General features: G+C 39.5%; 1 protein-coding gene across 1 annotated transcript in view; it reads left to right on the top strand.

Annotated features, from left to right (window-relative positions):
* The window catches only part of THSD7A (thrombospondin type 1 domain containing 7A), a 265,412-nt gene extending 239,758 nt beyond the window's left edge, over positions 1-25,654 (top strand). Inside the window, exons 22-27 of the mRNA XM_061166284.1 lie at positions 9,615-9,788; positions 13,335-13,430; positions 16,460-16,542; positions 16,895-17,105; positions 19,529-19,616; positions 20,300-25,654. Coding sequence (XP_061022267.1) covers positions 9,615-9,788; positions 13,335-13,430; positions 16,460-16,542; positions 16,895-17,105; positions 19,529-19,616; positions 20,300-20,384 — 737 coding nt within the window. The 3' untranslated portion in view covers positions 20,385-25,654. The remainder of the gene's footprint in view (positions 1-9,614; positions 9,789-13,334; positions 13,431-16,459; positions 16,543-16,894; positions 17,106-19,528; positions 19,617-20,299) is intronic.
* The last annotated feature ends 1,200 nt before the right edge of the window (positions 25,655-26,854 follow it).

The following is a 26,854-nucleotide window of genomic DNA, read 5'->3' as shown; positions in this document are numbered from 1 at the left end:
CCCTTTTTTCCCAGGCCCTTCCTAGCATTTGCTCTTTGTAGACTTTTTGATGATGGTCATTTTGACAGGTGAGAGGTGATACCTCAGTGTAGATGTGTAGATTTGATTTGCCTTTTTTAAATATATATATTTGTTTGTTTGTTTCTGGGTTTCTTTTTTTTTGTCTGTGCTAGTTCTCTGTCGCTGCATGCAGGCTTTCTCTAGTTGGGGTGTGCGGGCTTCTCACTGCAGTGGCGTCTCTTGTTGTGGAGCATGGGTCCTGGGTGCCCACGCGTCAGCAGCTGAACATCTCATGAGCTCCAGGTGTGGTGCACGGCTTGGCTGCTCCCTGGCATGTGGGATCTTCCCAGACCAGGAATCAAACCTGTGCAAGGAACACTCTTAACCTCTGAACCACCAGGGAAGTCCTTAATTTGCTCTCTCTAACAATAGGCTATAGGTAGGACCTTTGTAGGTGCTTGTTTTCTTTTAAAGAGTATGAGTAAAATTTCCCTGTTGAAGTTGACTTTTTGAAAGCCTGCCCTGATTTGAATTGTTATTCAATTATATGCCCCAGGCCATTGTCTTAAAGCAGGAGTCACTTACAGCCCTACAGTCCTACTGAGTTTTTAGTGCCGCTGAGCACATCAAGATTTCAATGTGTTTTTTCTAGAAATGGCCACAAGGCGGCAGCATTTATTCTTTCCAAACTGGTTATTGGGGCACCAGAGCCTTAGAGAAAGTCCTGTTCCTGGGTTGTGAATGACAGTGGAATGTAACGGAAAAAAGACTCAAGGGTTGTGGCTCGTTATTTCCTGCCTGTGTTCTTCACCCCTGCCTGGACGAGTCCCAAACCCTTCACATCTGCGCTGCCCGTGGCGCTGTCATCTCTAAGTTGGGCACCTCAAGGGAAGGAAACTGGAGGTAGGAACCCTACCAACAGGAGCTATGGAGACCTGATAACTTTTCAAAGCTCTTCCAGCCCCACGGGCCCACCATCCTTTGGGTGCAATAGGTATCCCTGTGGGGGGCTGGCCGCTAGCCTGGACACTGTGCTTTCATCCAAGGGGACACACATTCCGGGTCCAGCATGGGCTCGTCTGCTGGCGCATTGCTGTCACCTCCCTCAGCACCATGGATAGCCCAGTTGGGGGACCCAGGTTGCCCAGGCTCCAGGGTGTAACAGTAGCCAGGGTCACCAAGCCCTACGGGGAGTATAGGAGACAACTCATTTTACTTGTGAAATTAGAACTTATTTTCTGTTGGAATGTAGTTGCGTCCCGGGGCTTGTTGTAGGTAGACAGCAACTAGATGCAGATACACATAGATGAGTATCTGGTCTTTTGAGGATGCTCTGCCCTGCTGGGGTATGAGTGGTGAGTAGGGTTTTCTGTGGTATACCATACACTGCTCCTTGTTGATGCTCTTTTTTGAGATATTTGGGTGTATATATGTTAATGGAAGATGAGATGGCTGGAAGGCATCACCAGTGCAGTGGACATGAACTTGGGCAAATTTCAGGAGATGGTGATGGACAGGGAGGCCAGGCGTGCTGCAGTCCATGGGGTCACAAAGAGTCGGACACGACTGGGTGACTGAACAACAGCAATGTTATCAGCAAAGCTTCCCTGGTGGCTCAGTGGTAAAGAATCCAGCTGCCAGTGCAGGACCCACAGGTTCCATCCCTGAGTCAGGAAGACCCCCTGGAGTAGAAAATGACAACCCACTCCAGTATTCTTGCCTGGGAAATCCCATGGACAGAGGAGCCCGATGGGCTACATGAGGTCTCCAGACTGAGACACCACTTAGCTATTAAATCACCACCACCACATGTTAATCCCAACGTCCTTATTTAAGCCCACCCCTGCTCTTCCCCCAACAAAATCCTAGGTGCATTTTCTAAGACTGTGACTCTTTGTCTTCTGTAAATGAATTCCCTTGTCTCCATTTTTAGATTCCATCTAAAGTGATACTGTAGGATATTTGTCTTCCTCTATCAGATGTACTTCACCTAGAATGATCATCAGTAAGTCCTTCTGTGTTCCTGCAAACAGTATTAGTTTATTCATTGAGATGGCTGAGTAACATTCCCTTGTACATAAATACATCTTTTTCCGTTCATCTCTGGAAGGACATGGGATTGCCTTCATGTCTTGGCTATTGTAAATAGTGCTTCAGTGAACACTGGGGTGGTTTGATTTGCCCAGTTACCTGGAACATTTTTCCAGTTATACTGAAACCCCAACAAACAGTGGGGTTTACTTTTTCCAGTTATACTTTTCTCCAGATGCACACCCAGGAGTGGGATTTCTGGACCATAATGTATCTGTGTCTTTAGGGTTTCAGGGAAACTCCATGCTGTTCTCCACAGTGGCTGTTAGCAATTTTTATTTTCAGCAGCAGTGCAGAAGGGTTCCCTTTTCTGCAGCCCCTTTCCAGCACTTACTGTTTGTAGACTTTTTGATGATAGCCATTCTGACAGATGAGAGGTGATACTTCTGTGGAGATATGATTTGCTTTGTCTGACAGTGGGCACTGGTAAGGATCTTTGTCGGTGCTTTTTTTCTTTAAGAGTGTGAGTAAAATTTACCTGTTGAAGTGGGCTTCTTGAATGCCTGACCTGTTTCAAATTGTGACATGATTATTTCTTGAGGGCAGGAGACATTCACAGCCCCAGAGGCCTTGTGAATTTTAAGAGCCCCTGACCAGTTTTTACAGTTGTTATTCCTGGAAACGGCCACGAGGCGGCAGCACCTCTTCTTTCCCGCTCTCTGGTTATTGGGGCACCAGAGTCAGAGAAGATTGGTGTCCTGGGTTGTAAATCAGAGTGGAATGTGCCAGAACAATGACCCAAGGGCCTGTGTGTTATTGCTTCTTGCCCATCATTCTTCACCCACAATCTGGACAAATCCCAAACTCTTCAATTCTGCCCTTCCGAAGGTGCTGTCATCTTTAAGTCAGGCAGCTCTAAGGATGGAATCTGGAGGTAAGAACCTCACCACTGGGAGCCCTAGGGACCAGATGACTTTTCAGAGCTCCTCCAGCCCAGAAGGTCCAACCTCCTCTGGGTGCCCTCAGCTTGGTGTGGCTGTGGAGGGCCGGCCCGGGTCCTGAGATTCTGCTTCCACCCAGAGGGAACAAACACTACAGGTCCTAGGGGCACTCACTTGTTGGCATATCCAAGGACCATCCAGCCTTTCACCCAAGGCTGATCAGACTCCAGGGATGTGGCAACAGCCCGGCTCCCAGAGGCCTGAGAGGAGTATAGGAGGCCATTCATTTTATTCGTCAAATTAAAAATTTTATTTGAAATATAGTTGATTTCCAATGTTGAGTTTGTTGTAGGTGTGCAGCAACTTGATAAGATAGATGAACATCTCATCTTTGGGGGACGTTTTTCCCCTATAGGGTATTAGAGTGTCGAGTAGGCTTCCCTCTGCTGTAACATAGGCCCTTGTTAATGCTCTTAGAGATATTTGAGTGTGTATATATGTTAATCCCAAAGTCCTGATTAAACCCTCCCCACCCAACCCCCGATCTTTCCTCTTCAGTAACCCTGAGTGGTATTTCCAAGACTGTGTCTTTATCTTTTGTAAAGGAGTTCTTTTGTTTCAATTTATACATTCCATCTATAACTGATCCCCTATGACCTTTGTCTTCCTGTGTCTGATGTACTTCATCTAGAATGATCGTTGGTAGGTCCTTCTGTGTTCCTTCAAATGGCTGAGTAACATTCTCTTACACACACACACACACACACACACACACACACACACACCCCATCCTCTTGATCCATTCATCTCTGAAAGGATATTACAGTTGCCTTCATGCCCTGGTTATTGTAAATAGTGCTGCAATGAATGTTGGGGTGCATGTTGTCTTTTCCAGTTATACTTTGCTCCAAATGTACACCCAAAAGTGGGATTTCCGGACCGTACTGTACTTGTGTCTGGGTTTTAAGGAATCTCCATGCTGTTCTCCAGGGAGGCTGTTACCACTTTTGTTTTCAGCAGCATTGCAGGAGGGTTGCCTTTTCTCCAGAGCCTCTCTAGCACTTCCTCTTTGTAGCCTTTTTGGTGATGGCCATTCTGATGGGTCCGAGTTGATGGCAGTACCTCTGTGTAGATTCGGTTGTACTTCTCTTAGTGGGCACTGGTAAGGATCTTTGTTGTTGTTGGTTTTTTTTTTTTTCTTTTAAAGAGTGTGATTAACATTTACCTATTGGAATTGGCTTTTTTAAAGAGTGCCCTGTTTCTAAGTGTTAGTTGGTTATGTACCCCAGGCCATGACTGCAGGGTAGAAGATGTTTATAGCCCTGCAGGCCTTTTGAGTTTAATGTGCCCCGAGCACTGGTCCTAAAGCTGCTGTTACCAGAATCAGCCACAGTGTGGCAGCACTTCCCCATCTCCGGTTATTGCTGAACCAGACTCAAGTTGTGAGTGTGGAATGTGCCAGAACAGACACCCACAGGCTTGTCTCATTATTTCTTCCCCATCATTTTTCACCCCCACTGCCTGACAAAACCCAAAACCTTCGATTCTTCCCTGCAGAGAGTGCTGTCTTTAAGTTGGACGCCTCTAAGGAAGGAATCTGGAGGTAGGAACCCCACCACCGGGAGCCCTGGAGACCAGATATCTTTTCAAAGCTCCTCCAGCCCAAGGGTTCACCATCCTCTGGGCACCTTAGGTGTGGTGTGGCTGTGGAGGGCCAGTCTGGGGCCCGAGATTGTGCTTTCATCCAGAGGGGACAAACGCTACAGGTGCTGCGGTGCAAAGCTTAGTCACTCAGTCACGGAGGACTCTGCGACCATATGGACTATAGCCCGCCAGGCTCCTCTGTCCATGCGGATTCTCCAGGCAAGGACCCTAGAGTGAGTTGTCATGCCCTCCTCCAGGGGACCTTCCTGGCCCAGGGGTTGAACCCAGGTCTTCCTCATTGCAGGTCGATTCTTTAGCATCTGAGCCACCGGGGAAGCCCAGGAATCCTGGAGTGGGTAGGCTATCCCTTCTCCAGGACATTGTCCAAACCCAGGAATCCAACAGGGTCTCCTGCATTGCAGGTGGATTCTTTACCGGCTGAGCCACCAGGAAAGCCCCCACTAGAGGTCCTACGGGGGCTCAGTTGCTGGCATATCCTTCTCAGACCCAGGACAGTCCATCCTTGAACCCAAGGCTGCTCCATCTCCAGGGATGTGGCAGCAGCCCAGGTCACTGGGCCCTGAGGGCAGTTCATTTTATTTATCACATGAATGTTTACTTTCTACTGACGTATAGTTGCTTTCCAGTCTTGAGTTGGTTGTAGGATACGACAACTTGAAGAGGTACACAGGGATGAACATCTGGTCTTTCGGGGATGCTTTGCCTCTCGTGTACGCTGAAGGGTTACCGAGGTTTCCCTGTGCTATACTGTAGTCCCTTGGTGATGCTCTTTATTAAGATACTTGAGTGTGTATATATTAATCCCAACATCCTGATTAAACCCTGCCTTCGCTCTTTCCCCTTCAGTAATCCTGAGTGGCTCTTCCAAGACTGTGAGTCTCTTTGTAAATGAGTTTTTGGTGTCAGTTTTTTAGATTCCATCTATAAGCGATACTGTATGATGTTTGTCTTCCTGTGTCTGACATAATTCACCTAGAATGATCACTGGCAGGTCCTTCTCTGTGTATATAGCCCTGTGTAAATATCCCAGACCATGTGGTGTCTGTGTCTCTAGGTTTTTAAGGAAACCCCATGCTGTTCTCCACGGTGGCTGTTAGCAGTTTACGTTTTCAGCAGCAGTGAGGAGAGTTCCCTTTCTCCAGGCCCGCTCCAGCACTTACTGTTTTTATACTTTTTGATGATTGCCTCACTGACAGGTGAGAGGTGATCCCTCAGTATATAGATTTGATTTGCTTTCCTCTAATGATGGACAATGTTGAGGATCTGTGTTAGGTCCTTTTTTCTTTTACACAGTGAGTAAAGTTACCTGTTGAAACTAGCTTCTTAAAAGCCTGCCCTGTTTTGAATTGTTATTCTATTATGTACCCCAGGGCATTTCTTGAAGGAAGGAGTCTTCCAGTCTTCCGCAGACCTTGGGAGTTTTAAGTGCCCCTGTGCACCAGTTTTAAAGTTGCTGTTACTCAAAATGGCCAGAAGGAGGCAGCATGTCTTCATCCCGACTCTGCTGATTGGGGCACCGTAGACTTAACAGAAAGTGCTGCTCTGGGTTCTGAATGAGGGTGGAATGTGCCAGAACAAACGCCCACGGGTTTGTGTGTCGTTACTTCTTGCCCATGTCCCTTCACCAGCCAACTCCCCACCCCAGACAAGTCCCAGGCTCTCAAATCTGTCCTGCTGAGGTTTCTGTCAGTATCTGAGAAGGGCAAATTAATTCAAGGAGGCATCACCTGCCACCTGTCAGACCGGCCACCGCGTAAAGTTGCCGTCAGTAAATGCTGTAGAGACTGTGGAGAGATGGGAACCCTCCCACACTGTTTGTGGAAATATAAGTTGGTACAGCCGTTTAGGAGTGCATTATGGAAGCTGCTTTAAAAAACTAAAAATAGAACTACCATATGATCTAGCAATCCCACTCCTGGGCATAATTCGAAGAAGATTCATGCACGCCTACGTTCTTTGTGATGGTGTTTACAATCACCAAGACCTGGATGTAACCTAAGTGTCGATGTAGTTGACAGAAGAATGGACAAAGACGATGTGCTACACATATACAAGGGAATATTACTCAGCCGTTAATAAGAGTGAAGCAATGTCATTTGCAGCAACAGCGATGGACCTGGAGATTGGTATAATAAGTGAAGTCAGTCAGAGAAGGAGAAATACCATATGATGGTGCTTACATGCATGTGGAATCTAAAAGAAAGATACAAATGAACTATTTACAAAACAGATACAGACTCAGAAGAGCACAAAGTTGGTTACCGGGGGGAGGGGTTGGGCAGTGGATTGGGAGCTTGGGATTGACATGTGCACACTTCTCCAGATAATTGACAAGGCTCGCTGTGCAGCACAGGGAACTTGGCTTAGTATTCTGTAACAGTTTAATGGGAGAAGAAGTTGAAAACTAATGGAGACTTGTACAGGACAGGGAATCACTTCGCTGTGCACTTATAGCTAACACCTCGTTGTTAATCAACTACACTCCAACGTAAAATCTGTTGTAAACAACTTGAAAAATTGCAAGATCTCATAGTAACATAGAACAGGGCAATGCACCATTTTAATTAAAGCAAATTAGAAATCCAGTGGGAGGCTCCTGTTGTAAATTACAATCTATTCATTTCCACTCCTCTCTTGCTAATTTTTTCCAATGATGGGTTTTAAAAGCTAGCAACATATGAGCTAATAAGCTTAAAGAGTAGAATACTGAGGTAGCAAATGCATTTCAAACAGTTGTAATTATCTTTGGCAGAGTGTAGTTTTATTATTACAGTGGTTTATGTGGCAAAATATAAAAATATATTTTATGTAAGTCAGTGCCTCACACTCTTTTACTGTTATTAAATCTTGGAAGCTTGACATAGATTATTTTGGAGTGCTAATTGTATAATTCACAGACTAACATTAAAAGATTTGAGTTTTGTGTCAAAATACACTATGTCAAGTGATATCAGAAGAGAACTTAAGCCTAGTAGTAAAAAGGTGTATTTTACTTCCATGGAGTTTGCAGTCTCTGAGATGAAGTTATACTACACTCATATTGACAGGAGTTCCTCTATTTCATTTTTAATAGTTTCTCCTGTATAATTAAAAACTGAGTGACCCAAAAGTAGCATTTGCTAAGGGATATAAATATTTCTAAAACTTTCTTTGACCGCTTAAAAATTCTTACTAGTTTCTTTCTCCCAAGCAATTCCAAAATTTACTAGACTTGCCTTCATTTTAGGATGACGTTACATAGAGTGATAATGACACACTTTAATAAAGACCTACAAAAATCACCCCACTTTAGTGTTATACATGTATCTGTTTGTCAATAATTCACATCTTTCCAGAACGTCTTAATCCTGGCACAAGAAGTTTTTTCATTAATCAGATCTCCAGGCAACTTTGTGCTAATGTTAGACATCTTCAGCCTAGTATAAGGCAATATAAATTAGGTGATGTGGCAGAAATAACTAAAGTGGTAAGAACTTCTTATGGATCTGTATTTATCAAAAGGTACTGTACCCTCTGAACAGTATCATCAAGCAGTGTCCTAAAGAATGAATTAGTGTTTGGGAAAGGTGTATTGCATTAAGTTTTCCCTGTTCTGAAAATGGTTGACGATGAACACACACTGTGACCCAACAATTCCTACAGAACTCTAACTAATTTCTAGTTATATACCCCCAAAAAATACATATGTAAGTTCACCAAAAGACTCATTCTAAAATGTCCACAACAGCAATATTCATAATGAGAAAAATTTACAACTCTATGCACGCCCATCAATAGTAGCACGGGTACGTAAATGGTGGTATGTTTATATCAGAAAGCACAGCAGTAGCAATGAGCAAGTTGTGAGGGATCGCACAAACATAATTGAGTGAAAGAAACCAAACATTAGAAAGTGCATGTGGTTCTACTCCACGCATAACATGGGGAGGGTTACTGAGATTCTGAGAACGCTTTGTCGCTTGATTTAAAGGTTGCTTACATGGGTATTTAATCCAATTGTGAAAATTCAGCTGTCTGTGCACTTATGCTGTGTCATCATTTTGCATATATATTATTCTTCAGTATATAATTGAAGAAAGTGGCGGAAGTAGACTGAAGATACAGGTCAGAGGAAATTGTGTGCGTTATTGCCACACCAGAGCAGACTGGTCGGCTGTCTCACCTCCACAACTTTGGGAAGAAATAGGAACCAAGCCTTGGACTTCAAGTTCTTCAAAATTTTGAATACCTAGATAACAAGACCTATGTCTATTTATATTTTCTTTTAATAGTACCAAGTGCTTAGTAAACCTCTTTATGATGATAATGACAAGAGCTGTAGTAGTTGGTGTTAATTCAGTATTGTTGTCTTTTTTTTTTTTTCATGTTGTCATTTAAAATAAGGGGAATCATGACAGATGAGCTGCTTTAAACATAGTTTACATTTGCTATCATTGAGCAATACATAGCCTATACTCCGTAACATCCACTCAGAAAATAACACTATTAGCACAAATGTCTAAACAGACTCTTGAGAGTCCTTGGACTGTAAGGGGATCCAACCAGTCCATCCTAAAGGAGATCAGTCCTGGGTGTTCATTGGAAGGACTGATGTTGAAGCTGAAACTCTAGTACTTTGGCCACCTGATGCGAAGAACTGACTCATTGGAAAAGACCCTGATGCTGGGAGGGATTGGGGGCAGGAGGAGAAGGGGACGACAGAGGATGAGATGGCTGGCTGGCGTCACCAACTCAATGGACATGAGTCTGGGTAAACTCCGGGAGTTGGTGATGGACAGGGAGGCCTGGCATGCTGTGATTCACGGGGTCACAAAGTCTCGGACACGACTGAGCGACTGAACTGAATATACATCTTACCGATATCATGTGTGACTGGCATACCTAAAAACCATGCTTAATTGGCTTAAACATAAAATGATGATCTGGCTGGCTATTCTTTACAGATAAGGGTATAAACTACCAACCTGTGCTTTACAGGGGACTGTTATTTGAAGGACTGGTCTTCCTGGAGCCTGTGTCAGCTGACCTGTGTGAACGGCGAGGACCTCGGTTTTGGTGGAATACAGGTCCGTTCCAGAGCGGTGATTATACAAGAACTAGAGAACCAACATCTGTGCCCAGAGCAGAAGCTGGAAACAAAATCATGTGATGGTGAGTGTGACCATCATAACACCTATTTATTTTAGTGTTGTGTTAATAAGCAAAAGAAAAAGTGTAAATTTTTCTGTTAGATAAGGAAATTTGCTAAGATCTCACTTTTAAAAAGTTGAGAATTAGGTTAAGGGTATGATTCTGAATTCTAAAGATTTAGAGAAGAGTCTTGCCACCCTTCATAAGTTAGGTATGAAATACTTAAAAGTATCTCTAAGTTTTATGAGTTAAAGAAAGCTAAGATTTGGAGCATGTTGTTTGTACATACCTATAACAATCCTGATCCAATGTGAATCTAAAAATATCCTCAATTTATTTAAATCAAAAGAAGAATTACAAAGAAATAGCAAAATGAGACATTTTACTATATTCTCAGAAATTGATAAAGTATTGGTAAGGATTGGCCTGAACTTTGCATACAGAATATATAAAAATATATGTTTATGTGTCTGTGTGTGTATGTGTATACACAGAGTCATGAATCCAATATAAGCAATACATTTACAAAAACCACAAAGCATTATTGTTACCTAGCAGAGAATGTCTTGCTCAACATTGCTCAAAACCTTGCTCAAAAACCTTCTCATTCTTGCTTATGTTCTGAAGTAATTAAGGAGCATGACATATATTAGTAAAGAAGGGCCAAAATCTATATTACTGAAAAGTTGAGGAAAGCTTAGAATTTTGGAGAACAATGCTCAGAATAAAAGCCACCTGAGCTAGATGACTTAACCCAGGAATTATTGAATTATCCACCTTATTGATTACATTTTCTCAAATTTACCAACCATATTCTGGGGACAGGGTAAGTAAAGAAGGAGAAATAAGACAGCAGTTACAATAGATGAGTTAATTCCCAAGAAAAGAAAGAGAGTTGTTTACCCCATCATGATAATTAGGAATCAGCAACAACAATTTCAAAGAAATTCTCTCATGCCCCCACAGAACTAAAAACTGAATGCTACATTTCTAGAGCATTAGATATCAAATGTTATGCAGGGTGCAGCAGGAAAGTATTTAGAAGAGAATTTAAAGCCTTATGTGCTTATACAGGAGAGAGAAAAGTATAATATAAGCTCGACTTTCAACTCAATTTAAGAAAAAAAAGGAAAGAAAAGGGAGATAGAGTATAAGCAATACAGATAAATACAAATTCAGTGAGGTAGAAAATAACCAAGATAATCAATAAAACCAATAGCTTGTTTTTTGATCAAACAAAGTAGACCACTCATGGAAAACTCAATGAAACAAAAAAAGAGGACAAAGTTACAATACTGATAGTGTTTAAAAAGTATAATTTCTGTGAATACATCTTGCTAATAAATATAAAAACTTGACAGCTATCTAGAATGTTATTTATTGAGAGTAATGGAGAAGCAAACCATAGATTCTGTAACATTAAAACCCAAGTGTATCAGATAGGCTCACACATGCACACACACTAAAACCTAATGGCTTTAATTTTGAGTCTTACTAAAAATTTAAACAACTCCCATTTATGTGAAATCTTAAGAAATGAAACAAAGTTAGGTAGGGAAAAAATGAGAAAAATCTCCCCAGTACAATACCAAAATCACAAACAAAAATAGTAAACAATAAAAATACTTTTAAATCAAAATTTAAATCCTCTACATAGTGAAACAGGAGGAAGGCATGACAACCCACTCCAGTATTCTTGCGTGGAGAATCCCATGGACAGAGGAGCCTGGCGGGCTGCAGTCCAGGGGGTCGCAAAGAGTCAGACGCGCCTGAGGACATGCACGTGGTAAAATAGATCATAAACAAGGTTACCAGACAAGCCACAGACATAGAAAATATATTTAAAGTCAATCTGAAGGAATTAGTGTCTAGAACACCTATCCTAAAACTTTTCAGCATTCCAAGACAATTTCACAGTTGCAAAATTGTGGAGGACCCCAAATGGCTTTTCTTTGATGTATACATATCAAACTTTTGCATGCTGAAAAATGACAACTGTTAAGTTTTTAAATATTTGATAACTTGTTTAAAACAATCACAAATCAATTGTATGTTATCATATTTCCCGAAAAATAACTATTTTCCAAAGCAAAAAGAAAGTACCTTTAATGACAAGCATGGTCTTGTTTTACACTTTTTCACATCTCTGTAACACCTGGCTTAACAGAAGACAGCTGGATTCTCTTATCTGCCTCTGCATTCAGTATATTGCCATCTTAGTTTAGTTTCTGTATGTGAAGGCAGTCCAGGCTTACTTACCCAGGTGTGTAGTTAGAGGGGAAAATCCTCACACACATATTCTGAGGGAACACCAGAGGCATCCCTGGTCCCTGGACCATCATCTGAGAACTGTTATTCTAGAATCAAAAATTCCCACAGCTCCGAAAAGGCATAGATTTCAGTAGAAGGGTTGGGGAGAACCAGAAGATATACATAAGCAGTTCACAAGAGGAAATCTGAATGCTGCCAAACATTTTCCTTACTGTTTGATAGCTTTGGTGATAGCTGCAAGTTAAAATGACAAGATAGCTTTCCACACCCGCGAGACTGACAAGAAATTTAAATCTGGAACTTATAAATGTTTGTGAGGGTTTAGAGTAATAGTAACTCTTATTCACTGCTGGGGAGTATGTAAACTGTCACCATTTAAAGAAAAAAAATGAGCTGTGTTTAGTAAAGTTTCAGCTATCTGTACAGTAATGCCCAGAAATTTCCCTTCTAAATATTTACCTTAAAGAAGCACTAGGAGGCTTGCACAGGGCTGACCACTGAGGCACTGTTGTAATAGCATAAACTGAACACAGCCTAAAAGTCCACCCATAGAGGAAATAAACTGTAGTGGTTAGTATCATGGAATTCTATGTAGCAGTTAAAATTAATTAACTGTGTCTGTATTAAAAAATCACATAGAAATATTTCATCTATAACATTGACTGTTAAGTTTCAAAAAGATGTATCATGTGTCAGTATAATGCTTTTTAAATTTTAAAACTGCCTAAAAATAATGCTGTAAGTCATTTATGGATTACATATATTTTTATTATAGTTGTATTCAAAGAATAGAAAGCCTGTCACAAAAATGCTTGTATCTACTTCAAAATAGTCTATATTGCAAGACAGACATGGAGGGAGATCAGGAAGGAATATAATAGGACATCAAGTTTGTTAGTTTTTTTTACTCATCAACAAACAAAACTAAAGCAAATATGACTAAATGGTAATATTTGTTCAAACTGAAGGATGGGTAGTTGAATATATTTTTTCAGTTATTCTCTGTCCTTATTTGTATGTCTGATATAATGCTTAAAATAAAACATAAATTGAAAATCTGGGTTCACATCAAATAGTATGGTAGCCGACTTGGAAAATTAGTTGGCATTTAGGCATGCATCTGGAATTTTGTAACATCTATATGGCAACTTCAGGATGGTAATTTCACGTTTGAATCATTCAGGATGGACTTCTTATCCCTTTTCAAATGTTTATAAATATTTTGTTAATACCTGTCTCCATGATTGTCCCCCTGGCCTGCAGAACGCCTCTGTTAATGTGTCTTCTGCCCCGCAGATGGCCAGTGTTACGAGTATAAATGGATGGCCAGTGCTTGGAAGGGCTCTTCCCGAACAGTCTGGTGTCAGAGATCAGATGGGGTAAATGTAACAGGTAAACCTTCCATTCCTCTTTGTTCTTTGAGAGTCTTCCTATAACACACATGTAATTGGTTAAAGAAAATAATTAAGAAAACAGATATTCCTTCAGGATTCCACATGTGGTTGAATTCACGACACCTGAGCTTTGTACCTGATGACCGGTGATAAATTATTTTACTTTGAAATGTTTCAGTTAAATTCCCCCTCACCCAGCCATTTTAGAGATTACTGTCTAATTCTGAAAAATTACTATTATAAGTAAATCTCAGAATGTTTCCTTAAAAATCTCATATATTAATAACTTACTACATGCTAAAAAGTCAGTGTTTTGTTGACTATATCTGCTTCTGTGCCTTAGAGGCAATATATGCAGTCCAAAAATATTGCCAAGAGAATATGATTATACAAACCCAAATATTTTGCTTAAATTCAGAAATCTGTGACCTTTTTTAATTAACTAAGATACAAGATCTATTGGTAAAACTCAGGCTCAGAGGATATGAGTAGGCACTGTACCACTCTGTCCCCACTCAAACCTTATTATACGTTGAAAGGAGACATCCGAATGAGGAGCTTCTTTTTGGATTCCCTTTGACCCAAACAGACCCCATAGAATTAATCTACAATTACTGGAAGTTTCCTTATCTAAGTCCAGTAAATGCAAGGGATCCCAAAGACCTTTGAAGAGGGAAGAAAACTGACTCCAGAGATAGAATGAGCCACCCTGCAAAAATTTCCATATCAAGGAACTAAGGTCAGAACGAGAACCTCAGCGTCAAGCCTGTGGACCCAGAGATGGGTCCCTAGTGTCTGAAATAATGTATTTGTGGAGATCTGTCCACAGGACTCTCTGTAGTGTAGCCTGAGGGTTGCGCGTTAACTATTCCAGAGGACCTGCTGACTTGCTGCCATTGTTCTGACCCTCTGGCAGAAAAAAAGGTAGTGTGCATTTTGGTGCCTCTGAGTAATATCCATTTGTAAATTTAATTGTAACATCTACAGTAAGAGGACAGGATCAGGGATCAATATGCTTTTTGGAAAGCATAAATTTTTATATTGAATTTTAAATTACTTGGATTTACTGAAACCTAATTATGCATTTCCAGCCTATGAAAGCTAGAGCAGGATGTCAAACTCTATTCTTGTGAAGATAAGATTTTATACATGAGCAATCTGAGTTAAGAAACACTTGATAATAGCAACTCTCAGTGGACACATCTATAATAAAGACAAGACACCTACCAGGAAACCCTTTGCTCTCTGATAGTGTCATTTTCTGGGGAAAAAAAAAATCCAAGCAAGCCACTCTCAGAGGTAACAGGGGGAGACAGAGCTCTGGGGAGAGGAGCACAGGCTTTCTGAACCTGAAAACATTAGAGAGGTCATCCTTCCCAGGTGGCATTCGTGGCAAAGAACCCGCCTGCCAATGCAAGAGATGTAAGGGATGCAGGTTCAATCCCTGGGTCAGGAAGATTCCTTGGAGGAGGGCATGCCAACCCACTCCAGTATTCTTGCCTGGAGAATCCCCATGGACAGAGGAGTCTGGCGGGCTACAGTCCATGGGGTCACAGAGTCGGACACAACTGAAGTGAATTAGCATGCATGGATACCACTCAACTCAGGTGTTGAAAATGAATGTCTACCTTCTTCTTTAAACTAATCGGGAGTTTTACAGCTTTCCCAGTGAATCCTGTTAGTTTTCAGTGTTTTTTTCCCCAAATATGGATGCAAATAATCATTGTCTGACTTTTAGTCTACACATTACAAGTTCTTTTCACACTGAAATTGGGGCTATTCCCCAATATAAAGGTAAGTCAAATTTTAAAAGACTTACCTGTAGAAATCATATTTTCAATTTCTTTTCCATATAGTAGAGTATCCCATGTATTTATCCCCATCTAAAGCTGTTTTATAGCAAAAAAAAAAAAATTGTGTAAATGATTTGTGATAAAACACTATATGCATTCTTCTCCCATGTTTTAGGAGAGATGAGACTGTTTATGGGAAATAGACACGCATGTAACGTATATTACCTACCCTGATCGATTGTTCTAATTTTATGAATAGTTGTCCTTACAGGAAACTCACAATATTTTCCTTTGTCTTCATGTGTTCCATGCTAATAACTTCAGTACAGCATGTCACTCCAGCTGCCTTGCAATGACTAACCGCTTTTCCATAACACTTTTTCTGTGAATATTTTGTTTATAATGTTAAGTGATAAGGCAAGGAGTTAACACCCTTAATTAGATTCCAGAGGATCATCAGTTCCATAAATAAAGGAAAATTTTTGCTTTGCTAAAATTCTGTGAAATTGATCAAGTATGGTTTGAAACTATGAGTTCTTTACATGCTACCAGTTCTGTTTCTTAATGACACTAGTCTTATCTTGAAAACTTCATTGTAACAACTGTGGCATATCTGGTACTAAACTGGAGAAGGAGGAGGAAATAAGAGGGGTCACTGGAGAACTGCAGTGTCAAGTTAAAACAATAGGGCAGACATACCACTTAGAAGCTGCATTTGTTTTCTTATATACCAAAAAAAAAAAAAAAAAATCCTGAATTAGTGACTCTCTCCAAAAGAAATATGTATTATAAAAAATCCATTTACAAGGTTGTCACATAAATCAAAAAGGTATCTTAAGTTGAATACTGTTTATTTAGCAAAACAAGGAAAGAATTTTAACTTTAAAAGAAAATTAAATCTGCTTTTGAATGTTGGACTTGGTCTCAGAAACTGTGACGTTAGCTTGCAGACAATTAGTGTTTTCAAAGTATCAGCTGTAAAGTCATCTAATCAAGAGGTACTTACTGAGCACCTGCTGGGGTGGCCGTGCTGTGTCCTCTGAATGAGAAGGGTCTCAAGCTCCTAAACAAAGTGGTCAGGGTTAACCAGGGGTTCCAGTCAGCTGCCCTCTGAAGTCCGTGGGACTCCCAAGGAGGTTCAGGATTCAAAGACCAGTCTACAACAATGGTGTATTTTTTTTTTAAATCACTGCAAGAGATGCTACTTATCAAAATATGATTTTCTGTTCTGCAGGGGGCTGCTTGGTGGTGCGCCAGCCTGACGCTGACAGGTCTTGTAACCCACCGTGTAGTCAACCCCACTCACACTGTAGCGAGGTATGTGTGAATTCACTAGAGTAGAAAAGCCAGCCGCATCATTTGTCACCACACTGCTTCTGGTACAATCCATTCCCCCCCTCACCCTGAAAAATGTCTTGAGGCATAAAAATCCTATTTTGGGACTTCTTCTTTTATCAGTATAAATAAATCTGAATGCACTTCCTTCTACCATTAGAATAAATTTATATAAGGTACCAAAAAAGTGTGTTCTTTTTTACATAGTGGTGACAGAAATTACGTGGAGTAAATTCCCAGAACAGTACTCCCTTAAAGCCTGCCCTTCAGGTCGGCTGTGGTATACTTACAAAGATCTCCTTGCATGTACAGTGTGAGTCTTGTTCTCCTGCAGACAAGGGTGTGCAGTTGTGAAGAAGGGTACACTGAAGTCATGTCTTCCAATGGGACACTTGAGCAGTGCACACTCATCCCCGTAATGGTGGTACCCACCGTGGAGGATAAAAGAGGAGACGTGAAAACCAGTCGGGCGGTGCATCCAACCCAGCCCTCCAGCAACCCAGCGGGACGGGGGAGGACCTGGTTTCTGCAGCCGTTCGGGCCAGGTGAAGTGACCAGACCCTGCTGATGCGGGATTCCTTGGCTGTATATTTAACCAATAATGAGCAAGCATTGTCTTAAGAGATAATTATGTCATCTAAAGTCATTTCTTTTGATACTGTCTTATATTCTTATAATTTTTATAATTATTATGAAAAAGGCAATCATACTCAAAATTCAGAGATATGAATCTGCTCTCTTCTGAGAACAATTCTAGGATTGATAAATTCCAGTCATAAATTTAAGATTATTTCCACATTGATTAAAGCAATCTAACAGTGAAAATATTAGGGGGAAAGTGTGTTGTCATGCAGAACCAGAACAAATCAAAACTATGACAAGACATTCAAGAATTTTCCATCTGACCACAGAGTGCTAAATATTTGAACCCTAAATAGGAAGGTCAGTAATGCAAGGGACGCTTGGCAGCCAGACCAATTTCTGTCAGTGCTTGGAGCTGCACACTCAAATACTCAGAATCTGTACTAGGACCAGATACATGGGGACAGGTGTGGAGCCTTCCCGTCTCAATGGGACAGTCTCAACTTGGAGACTGACCAGACCCATGGCATTAAACAGACAGCTCATAACGTATCTAGTAATGGACTTGAAGCCTGGAGGCTGATCACATTCTATCCTTACTCTGCACATTCGGTCTCCTCAGTTGATTCAGCCATATACTCATCCCCGGAACTAAGCTGGTGCTTAAAAATGTGCCATGGGAGCTGTATGTAACCCAGGTCATGCCACTTCTCCTCCTACCCTAGAGGGATCACCACTTCATGACCAAAGGAAATTGCCAGGCAAAGCAAAGCATAAACTACTTCCTAACTCCATTAGGAACTTGACAAAAGAAGGAAAGAATCTGCATAGCTAGCACAGCTGAATTTTTAATGCATGGAGTCAAAACACTTTACCTTACTGGTGAATCACTATTGGGATTTTTTAAAAGTATTTTCACTGCTTGGGTGATTCATATATAACCACATCACCCCTGACTTTATTAGATTTTGATCTGAAGATAAAATTTATTTTGTAAAGCTGACCTGTCTGTGTAATCATGGGAGGCTCTCCTCAGTGTCCAAGATGGCAGACCAACAAATGGCCATTTGCAGTCTTGACCTTAACCAAGAATCCAAGCAGATCTCCTCATATCAAAACCATGTTTTAAAGATAACATATTATTATTGTCATTTTTCATTTTATACTTTTCCTAAAATGAACATTTTAATATAGTAAAAAGGTATACATTATAAAAACATACAATTAGACATTGCTCTTGTTTTCTGAAAAACCCAAAAATATTTGTTGAACTTCTCTCGGAACAGATAAACCTAACAGTAGAACAGTTCTTTTGACTTTGAACTCACTCAGTTTTTTTAACTATTCAGAATTGAAAAAAAGAATATCTAGAATATTAACTTGGTTTATTTCCAGCATATGAATGAACTCCTAAGTTGATCCAGCTCTAGGCAAAAATAATGATCATTATCATGATAGTACTGATTTGCTTTTGACGTCTTTCAAATGTTGGATAAACCAGAGTCTCTGTGGGGTCAGTTTGCCCAATCTATAATTTCAATATTAAAATTAATGTTTAGCTGGTTGGGTATAACAAAAAATATATGTTGGTGTGAAGAACAAGTTAGGCAAAATCATTAATACTATCACCCATTTGAAGTTTATGCAGAATATAAAACAGAAGTTCAAAGAGAATGAGACCAGAAAACCAAATTTTAAAAGTTCCTGTCATAAAACTAGAAAAAAAAGTTCGTATGTCTGATTCCATAAGTAGAAAAGATAGAAAAAAAGTTATTTTGACATTCTTTCATGTGTTAATCAAACTTGGTTATTTTTACAAATGATATTGTCAAATTAGTTTTAAGGCACACTCTAAAGTATAAACTAGATAAAGGATTATTAATTCCAAAAATGTTAGATGTATTTACTTTCATCTGAAAAAATATTTAAATGACAAAATTTACATTGAGATACCTGTCAGCATCAAGAAAGTTGTAGGAATTTCTTGAAATTGCATTATTTTCTTCTTTTCTCACAATTGACATTCTGAAGATAGAATGAAAATCAGAAGAAAAGATTTATATAGTGTAACACATGTTGAGTTTAAAGTAAAATCCATATAGGAAGTAGTAGAAATTTAGACATATTAACTTGAAATCTGAACTCGAATCACAAAATTATTTATCGTTTTGCAATTCAGTTTTCATTGATAATTTATCTTTAATGAAAGAGCATCTAACACATAACAATAGCAGCTTTCCATTAATCATTAACTCTGCCTAAGCAATAATTCATTTTGCGTTTTGAAAGAACTTGGTCATATGTGACTGGTCGTTGGTCATAGTCAACGACTGTAATATATATAGCAGACTAAGGTAAATTAATGACCAATATCTATTCTTCTTAGATGGGAGACTAAAGACCTGGGTTTACGGTGTAGCAGCTGGGGCATTCGTGTTACTCATCTTCATTGTCTCCATGATCTATCTAGCTTGGTGAGTGTTTAAATATTTAAAAATCTAAGGAGATCTATTTCAGAGGAAATACTTTCAATTGGCCATAACCAGGAACAACAATCTAATGTCTCAAATAAGTATTCCACATTTATTTAGGGTTCATCTGAGTTTCTGAATAAGCATAGATGAATAGTCTAAAAACTACTGAATCTGAACCATTTAATTTCTGAATATGAGCCAGAACTGCCCCAGGTCATCTTCACAAATTGTTCCCCCTGGTTATGTAAGCACCATATATTACTTTGTATACTTATAGTGAACTGTACATTTTTTATTAAGTTACTACTGAGGAAGAGATTATGATAATACCTAATTCAACTGTCTTTTAAAACATAAGCTGTGTTATTTATAAAAGTTTGTGGACAAATAAAAGTGACTATACTATAACATTATTCCATTATTAGAACCAGAGAAATTATATCTAGATAGTTTATCTTTTACAGGATAATATACTTGAAGGGTTCTGGTTCATGTTTACTCAGAGCATAAAACTGAGGAACTCAGAAACCAGAAAATCAAATTTGGGGGTTGAATTTAGAAAGTGTAGGCAATTAAGCAATTTTTAGGTTTATCAGTGTTTCAATTTTTTTTCATTTAAAGCAATAAAAATTACAATTGAAGATTTTCTTTCTCACAGTTTTATTGAATTATTTTTTTAACAGCAAGAAGCCAAAGAAACCCCAAAGAAGGCAAAACAACCGGCTGAAACCTTTGACCTTAGCCTATGATGGAGATGCGGACATGTAAGTCTTAACTTACCCTGCAGCCTCCAGTTTCAGCTTTCTGCCTTTGCTGTAGATGTCCGGAGGCCACAAAGCTATTCAAACCGTGTGGATTAAACTACAGTGTTACTTCTTAAAAGATCATCATTAAGGAAGGAGTGAAAATCACAGTGCCATTGGATATACCAAGACAGTACCAGTTACATCGAAACCATCAGCCCTGAGAATTCTAGATTTAGTTGATAGATGATGCATTCTGAGAGTTTTATGTGATCTTTTCTGAAATCTACCAACGGACAATTCACCTTCATCTCTAAAAACATGATGGTGGGATTGATCAGTTTAGGATGCCTGATACAAGCCTCTGTCCGCAGTGTTAACCCCTAGTAACATTTTCGCATGAAGAGTTTAATACCAAAAGCTCTACACTGCTATATTCAAACATAACAACATGCCTACTCAATTGAATGATACACATTATTATGTCAGATTATATACTTGTTAATAAGCAGTTTTAATGGTGGCTAAAAATAAGCTCTAAACTGAGCAGAAAACCCATTGAATAAATTCAGCATCTTGGTGGTTGATAATAGTTTCACTGAGCTGCATTTCAGAGGCAAAGACCCTTTTGTAAGACTTCTTGTCTCTCTCCAAAGTGCGAATGCTGGACATGTACTAGTACTTTAGAAGCGTCCTCAAGTTCAGTATTTTACAATGGTTATTGTCTGGAAAACTAATTTGCTTGTGTTAATATAGTACATTTCTACTTTCCCTAATTTTCAAACTGGTTGCCTGCATCTTTTTTGCTATACGGAAGGCACATTTTTGCACTATATTAGTGCAGCATGATAGGCGCTTAACCAGTATTGCCATAAAAACTGCCTCTTTTCATATGGGATGAAGACATCTGTGCTCAAAGCGTCGTGGAGCCATTTACAAGTTCTTGTGTCCTGAAGAGAGTAAAAGTTCAGCTGGGATGGCGACAGGATGGAGTTAGCTGTTACATCTGCTGTATACATACTTCCTCATCGCTGCAGCCATTGTAATATCAACGACATGGCGATAACTTAAGTGTTTAAGTCCCGAACTCATTAACCCTCCAAAAGATGGATCCCTCTAGTCAATTTCTAATTGTACTCTGAAGGCTGTTTATGACTAGATTTTTATATTTGTTATCTTTGTTAAAAAAAGAAAAAAGAAAAAAAGGAGCTGGTTGTCTTTTTAATTTTGAGCGGATGGAAAAAAATAACTTATTGGTGATTTTTTGTAACTAAAAGAAATCAAAATGGTCTGATTTTTTTTTTCTCCCAGATTTGTTTTCCTACTTTCAGATGGAATGTATTTCAAAATCTATAGTTTAGTTTTTCTCAGTGGTAAAATTTGAAGCAAGTCTTTTTAATGTATGATATCAAAAACTAGAATTTTCAAAAGAGAAAAATAAATATTTTGTCCAGGACCTCATTAAATATCTAGACCAAGGGTAGCACATTTTTTTTTTCTTTGTAAAAGGTCAGATGGTAAATATTCCAGCCAGGTCTATGTTGCAACTTGTCCATTCTGCCATTGTGGGAACACAGCCATAGACAATACACAATACGGCACATAGAGAATGAGCATGGCTGTTTTTCAATAAAACTTCCTATAAAGTCAGCAGGCCACATTTGCAAGTTGCGATTTGCCGATCTAGAGGTTTTGTCCAGTGCTAATTCTCCACCATGTCATCTTGAGTTTTCACTCATTTGCCCTCTGACTGTGATCAGTGTTTAATTTCAAAACCGAAAAACAGTCATTAAATGTCTTACTGTATTGCAGGTAGTTATATTTTTCACAGATGTAGCCCTGGGAATGGCACAGTAAAATGATATCTAACTTGGCCAGTTTCTTGCATATGAAAAGAAAATCCAAAAGGTGCCATTAAAAAGCAATATCATTTTTCAGGCAACAACCTTTGGGAGAGGGGAGGACATCAGATGTTCAGGTCTTTAAAAAAAAAAGTATCACTAGCCATTTTATCTTAAACATAGCTGTGTTGGTATACAAGTGATTAGGACTAGAAGGTATTTCACCTTTGTACTAGAGTTTGAATTCACCCTACTCTTCATTCTAGAGTATCTGCAAAGATTACAAAAGATAGATTAGAATAAGCAGATTTCTACATATTTCAATAAACATTAAAGGTGGTATGCACTAATACCTTGGTCAGTATTTCCTGTGTTAAGCAATGTGTAAATCATTTCTGAGCAAACAGGTTATCAGGAAAATGAGAATTTTGCCTTATACCAAGGATTTCAACAAGGAAAGGCATAAAAACAAATTCCATCTCATCTGTCTTACTAAAGAGGAAGACAAAAATAATATTGTCACCCTAAAACTGTGATTGTCAATAAATGTACTCAGGGGTCTCCCAGATAATCAAGTTGATTTATTTGAGTAAAATGAGCTCCCATTTGTCCAAAATGGTTGAGAAAGAATCTACTACCATTACTTGAAGAATCTTGCTAAGTCTTATGAAATGCATGCCACACCTAATACCCTTGAAATTGTTGAGTTGAATAAATTGTTACTACTAATGGTATACTTATAATACTGTAAAATGGCATTCATTCAGAAAGCAGATAAGTTAAAATTAAATGAATTCATAGGTCAAAATTATGTTATGAAAATGCAAGGTGATCTTACTCAAATTGACTACCTTTTACAACGTTACATGTATGAAGTAATCTAGATTCAGTGTGACCTAATATTAGGGAGCATATTGGAAGTTCATCATTAGGGTAAATAAATACCAGATGGCCTCTTGTTAGGAAAGGTACAGGGAGGCTATTTTGGACAAATGAAGGTTACTATATTCATGTTTATAACATGAAAATGGCCTTATTTTTGTTCTTGGCATACGTCAATAATGAGTTAAATACTTTACTGGGATTTCATCAAAACAGTATTCCTCCTGTTCATTCTAAGAATTCAGGAGGGGAATATAGTAGTAACTTGTCTATTGACACTTTTGCCTTACCAAAATGGTCTGTGAGCCCACAAAGGTTAAGAATCACTGTTCTGTAAGTACGAAGGTCTGCTTGGTTGGAAAAAAAAAAAAAAAGAAATGAAAAATATTGGCACAGTGTTATTTTGTTGGACTGTTTCCATTTAAACGGCATAGAAGTGGCATAACTGATCTATCTTGAAAGGGGATGATTTGTTCATTCATCAATATCTAGTCTAGGAAACTGACCATAATCCTTATTTCAAAGCCTTTTCGAGGACACTACAGTGTAGCTTAAAGCTAATTTGAAAAGGGGTTCATAAAAGCATGTTCTTAATTATAGCAAAGCACAAAGTACCTGTAACAAGACTAATATTTATTGAATTATTATCACACGTAAGACACTCTGCTAGATATTGTAAAATATTAGTAGCGGCTTTTGTTTACACGCATATCTAAGATGTTCAAAAGAAGGGGAAAAGCTTAATGAGTGAAAATGACACACACATCACCCCGCACTCTAGATCTGGTGTTCAGACTTGGTTGACATTTTTCCCTAGGTGATGTCTGCGTGTCCGGCCACGCTGTCAGGCTTGGGCTGTATGTCTGCTCCACCCTCAGGCAGGTAGCCGTGGCTCCAGCAGCTTAATCTGAGCCCTCTTAAGTCCCTAGACATTTCAAGACAAAGTCAGCTATTTAAAACTTCTCACAGACGCAAGTAACGCCTCTCAATTTTTTTAAGCTCCAACTCGCTGTATGCCCTTGCTCCCTTACAGGGATGCCCAACGCCTGGTCTCTGTCCAGTCTGCGCTCTTAGCAACAACTAGTCTTGTCTGCTTCCCCCAGAACCACCTTCTGCTAAACATGCCTGCATTTTTAATAAGGAAAGAGGTGACTACCTATGTCTCTTTTCTGCTGGAGTCAAAGTGTCGCTTAGAGAGTGAACAGTTTGGTTTAAACAGATTGTACCAGTCAAAGACATGGATCAAGAAAGGAGAGCTGTGGAGGACATCCCCGCCACCCCACCCCACAAAAAGACCTTGTCTGTGAAAATGTCAAGCCTTACCTTAGACTTAGCCCCATCCAGTATTCCCCCCGCCGCCAGCCTTCCCCTGTGCCTGTCCGCGTCCTGCCCGCCGAGACAGCAGGGGAGGCCTGCAGCTCTCCAAGCTGACGCAAGAAGAGCCTGTCCTCAGGCTCGGTCAAGGTTGGAATAGACTTGCAAGAATCAGGCTTCCCACATGGCCCAGGGCCTCGCTGTCTGTAAATATATTATCAAATTAAAATGTGTTTCTTGTTCTGTTTCCCCTCTAAGCTTGAGGGTGGTGAAAGAAGAGCAGTCCGTGAACACCTCTGTGAGGGGTCGGGTCAGACAATGATGGTCCCTGGGTCTGGTTGAGCTGTGAGAACTGACATCGCTGCCTGTCCCCTCTGGTGCTGCCCCCTGGTGGCCGGAGCTAACAGCGGCTTTCAGGGTCTGAAACAGGAGCGTGGGCCCCGCAGACGGGACTGTAAAAAGGATATTATGCAGTGTGATTCGATAATTCTGTATCTAGCAGGGACACTGAAAAATGGTGATGTCTACGTTGTTAAATGAGCAAAACAAATGCTAAGTGGGTAGAGCTAATTTTGTAGCTTTATGTTTTTGTGCTTCTACCAAGCCTGATCTTAAAATGGGCAATTTTATGAAGACACTTAGTTGTGAGAGTCGTTTCCAGCGATCAAAAGTCTCTAGTCTATTTAGACTGTCCTTGGGTGTCAGTCTCCCTGTGTTTTGTAGGTTTTTTTTTAGCAATAGTTTCTAGATCACCTGCTTTGAACCCTCACTGAGCTTCTCCCAACTATTTTTCAGGACTCTATTTATGTTTATTTTTTTAAAATAAACATTAAGATTTCCTTTCTGGTACTTTCTTCTTGTCTATTTTTAGCACAGAGATTTTGAAGCGATCAGTATCTGTCATTGTAAAATATAACTTTATTAAATTTGCAATGTCTTTCTATAAATTATAACCCCCTAAATGTGTTTTCTTTTTGGTTAATTTAATTACCTGAGTATTTATTTTGTTTAAATAAGAAGGCAGCTGTCTAAGAAGTTTTTGTTAATATTACTTTGTAAATGGTGTAATGTAATTTATTTTAAATTATGTACATTTCTTTTTTAATGCACAAGAGGTCTATGTACAATTTACTACAGATTTGCAAATACTGTCACTAAGCTTTACTCAGTTAATACAGATGGCATGTGAAGATGTAATATGCTTTTTTACATTTTCATATGGGTTATTTGTAAATAACTGTTGCTGATAAACATAAACACAGAGATCATTTTCATTCTACTTGTGTGTATCTGTGTTTTAATTTGCATCATTTGCTGCTGAAGTGTGGGTTAACATTTATTTTCAGTGAAAAAAACATCTTTTTACTACCATATCACCCTCTCCTGGGTCTTTTTGTTTGCAATCCCAATTTAGAAAGTTTGAGATGCAAATCTTTAAGTGTCTGCAGAAGCCACAGTTTAATCATCCTGGACGAAGGACCTCTTGGTTTCCAACACATCACAAGGTAGGAAGCAGCAGGGGACGCTAAGACCCGCTGGAACATACGGCACAGCGCCTCTTCCCCCTCAGTCAGAAGGCAAGCCGCTCCCCATCCCTCTTCCCTGTGTCTGCCAGGAGGAGACTAGCCCTTACAAACAAGGTGGAAGCTCATGCTTTAATAAATTAAGATTCCTTCACTCTCCAAATCAAGATGCACACATAACAAATTCAGAAAGGGATGCACAAATTAAATGAATCATTGCAATTATTGTTAGGGTAGCTTGCAACTAAAACATTTTTTGAAATCGCTGTTTGCTAAAATATGACTAATAAGGAAGGAACCCATTAAATATAGTATATAAAGCTCAAAATATACAGCTAGACTCAAATGCTTGATGAAAAAACAGTGATTTGCAAGCTCCTGAGTTTCTATCTTATTCATTACAACTGATTTAAGAGGAGAATTTTTAAAATAACTGACATATCTCTAGGTATTTGGACATTCATAGTCAAATCACTAACTTCATTTTTTATTTTGCAACTCTAATTAATGTCCTGCAAACACAAATATGAACATGACTGGTCTACGTTTTGCTGGTTGGTCTGAGTCCCTAGTGATTCCTTTCATTACACACCAAACAGACTCCAAAGAAAAGCCACCACACACTGCAATTTACAGGCCTTGTCAGTGTCCGTTACTCTGAAAACAGTATGTCCATACAGAAGTGCTTACATGCAGTCAGGCTTTCTGATGTTGCATCTTTTTTTTTGTTGTTTTTTTTCCCTTTTCTTTCAAGGATCACTCCCTCTCCCACTTTCCACCTTCTACCGTAGCATCTCCCTGCCAAGGGAACTCAAGTTAACAATCTGATATGTATTCAGCCTTGTTTTTCTACTTGATCATATAATCTTATGAATATGGTCGTGACAGGGGTGGAAAAAGAGAAGACAGAAAAAGGAGTTAAATTTAGTAGATAC

This window comes from Dama dama, chromosome 18 (assembly GCF_033118175.1).
Source record: "Dama dama isolate Ldn47 chromosome 18, ASM3311817v1, whole genome shotgun sequence".
In the NCBI taxonomy this organism is placed as follows: domain Eukaryota; kingdom Metazoa; phylum Chordata; class Mammalia; order Artiodactyla; family Cervidae; genus Dama; species Dama dama.
The sequence above is the reverse complement of the archived record's forward strand: the minus strand, read 5'-3'. Positions and strand labels throughout refer to the sequence as shown.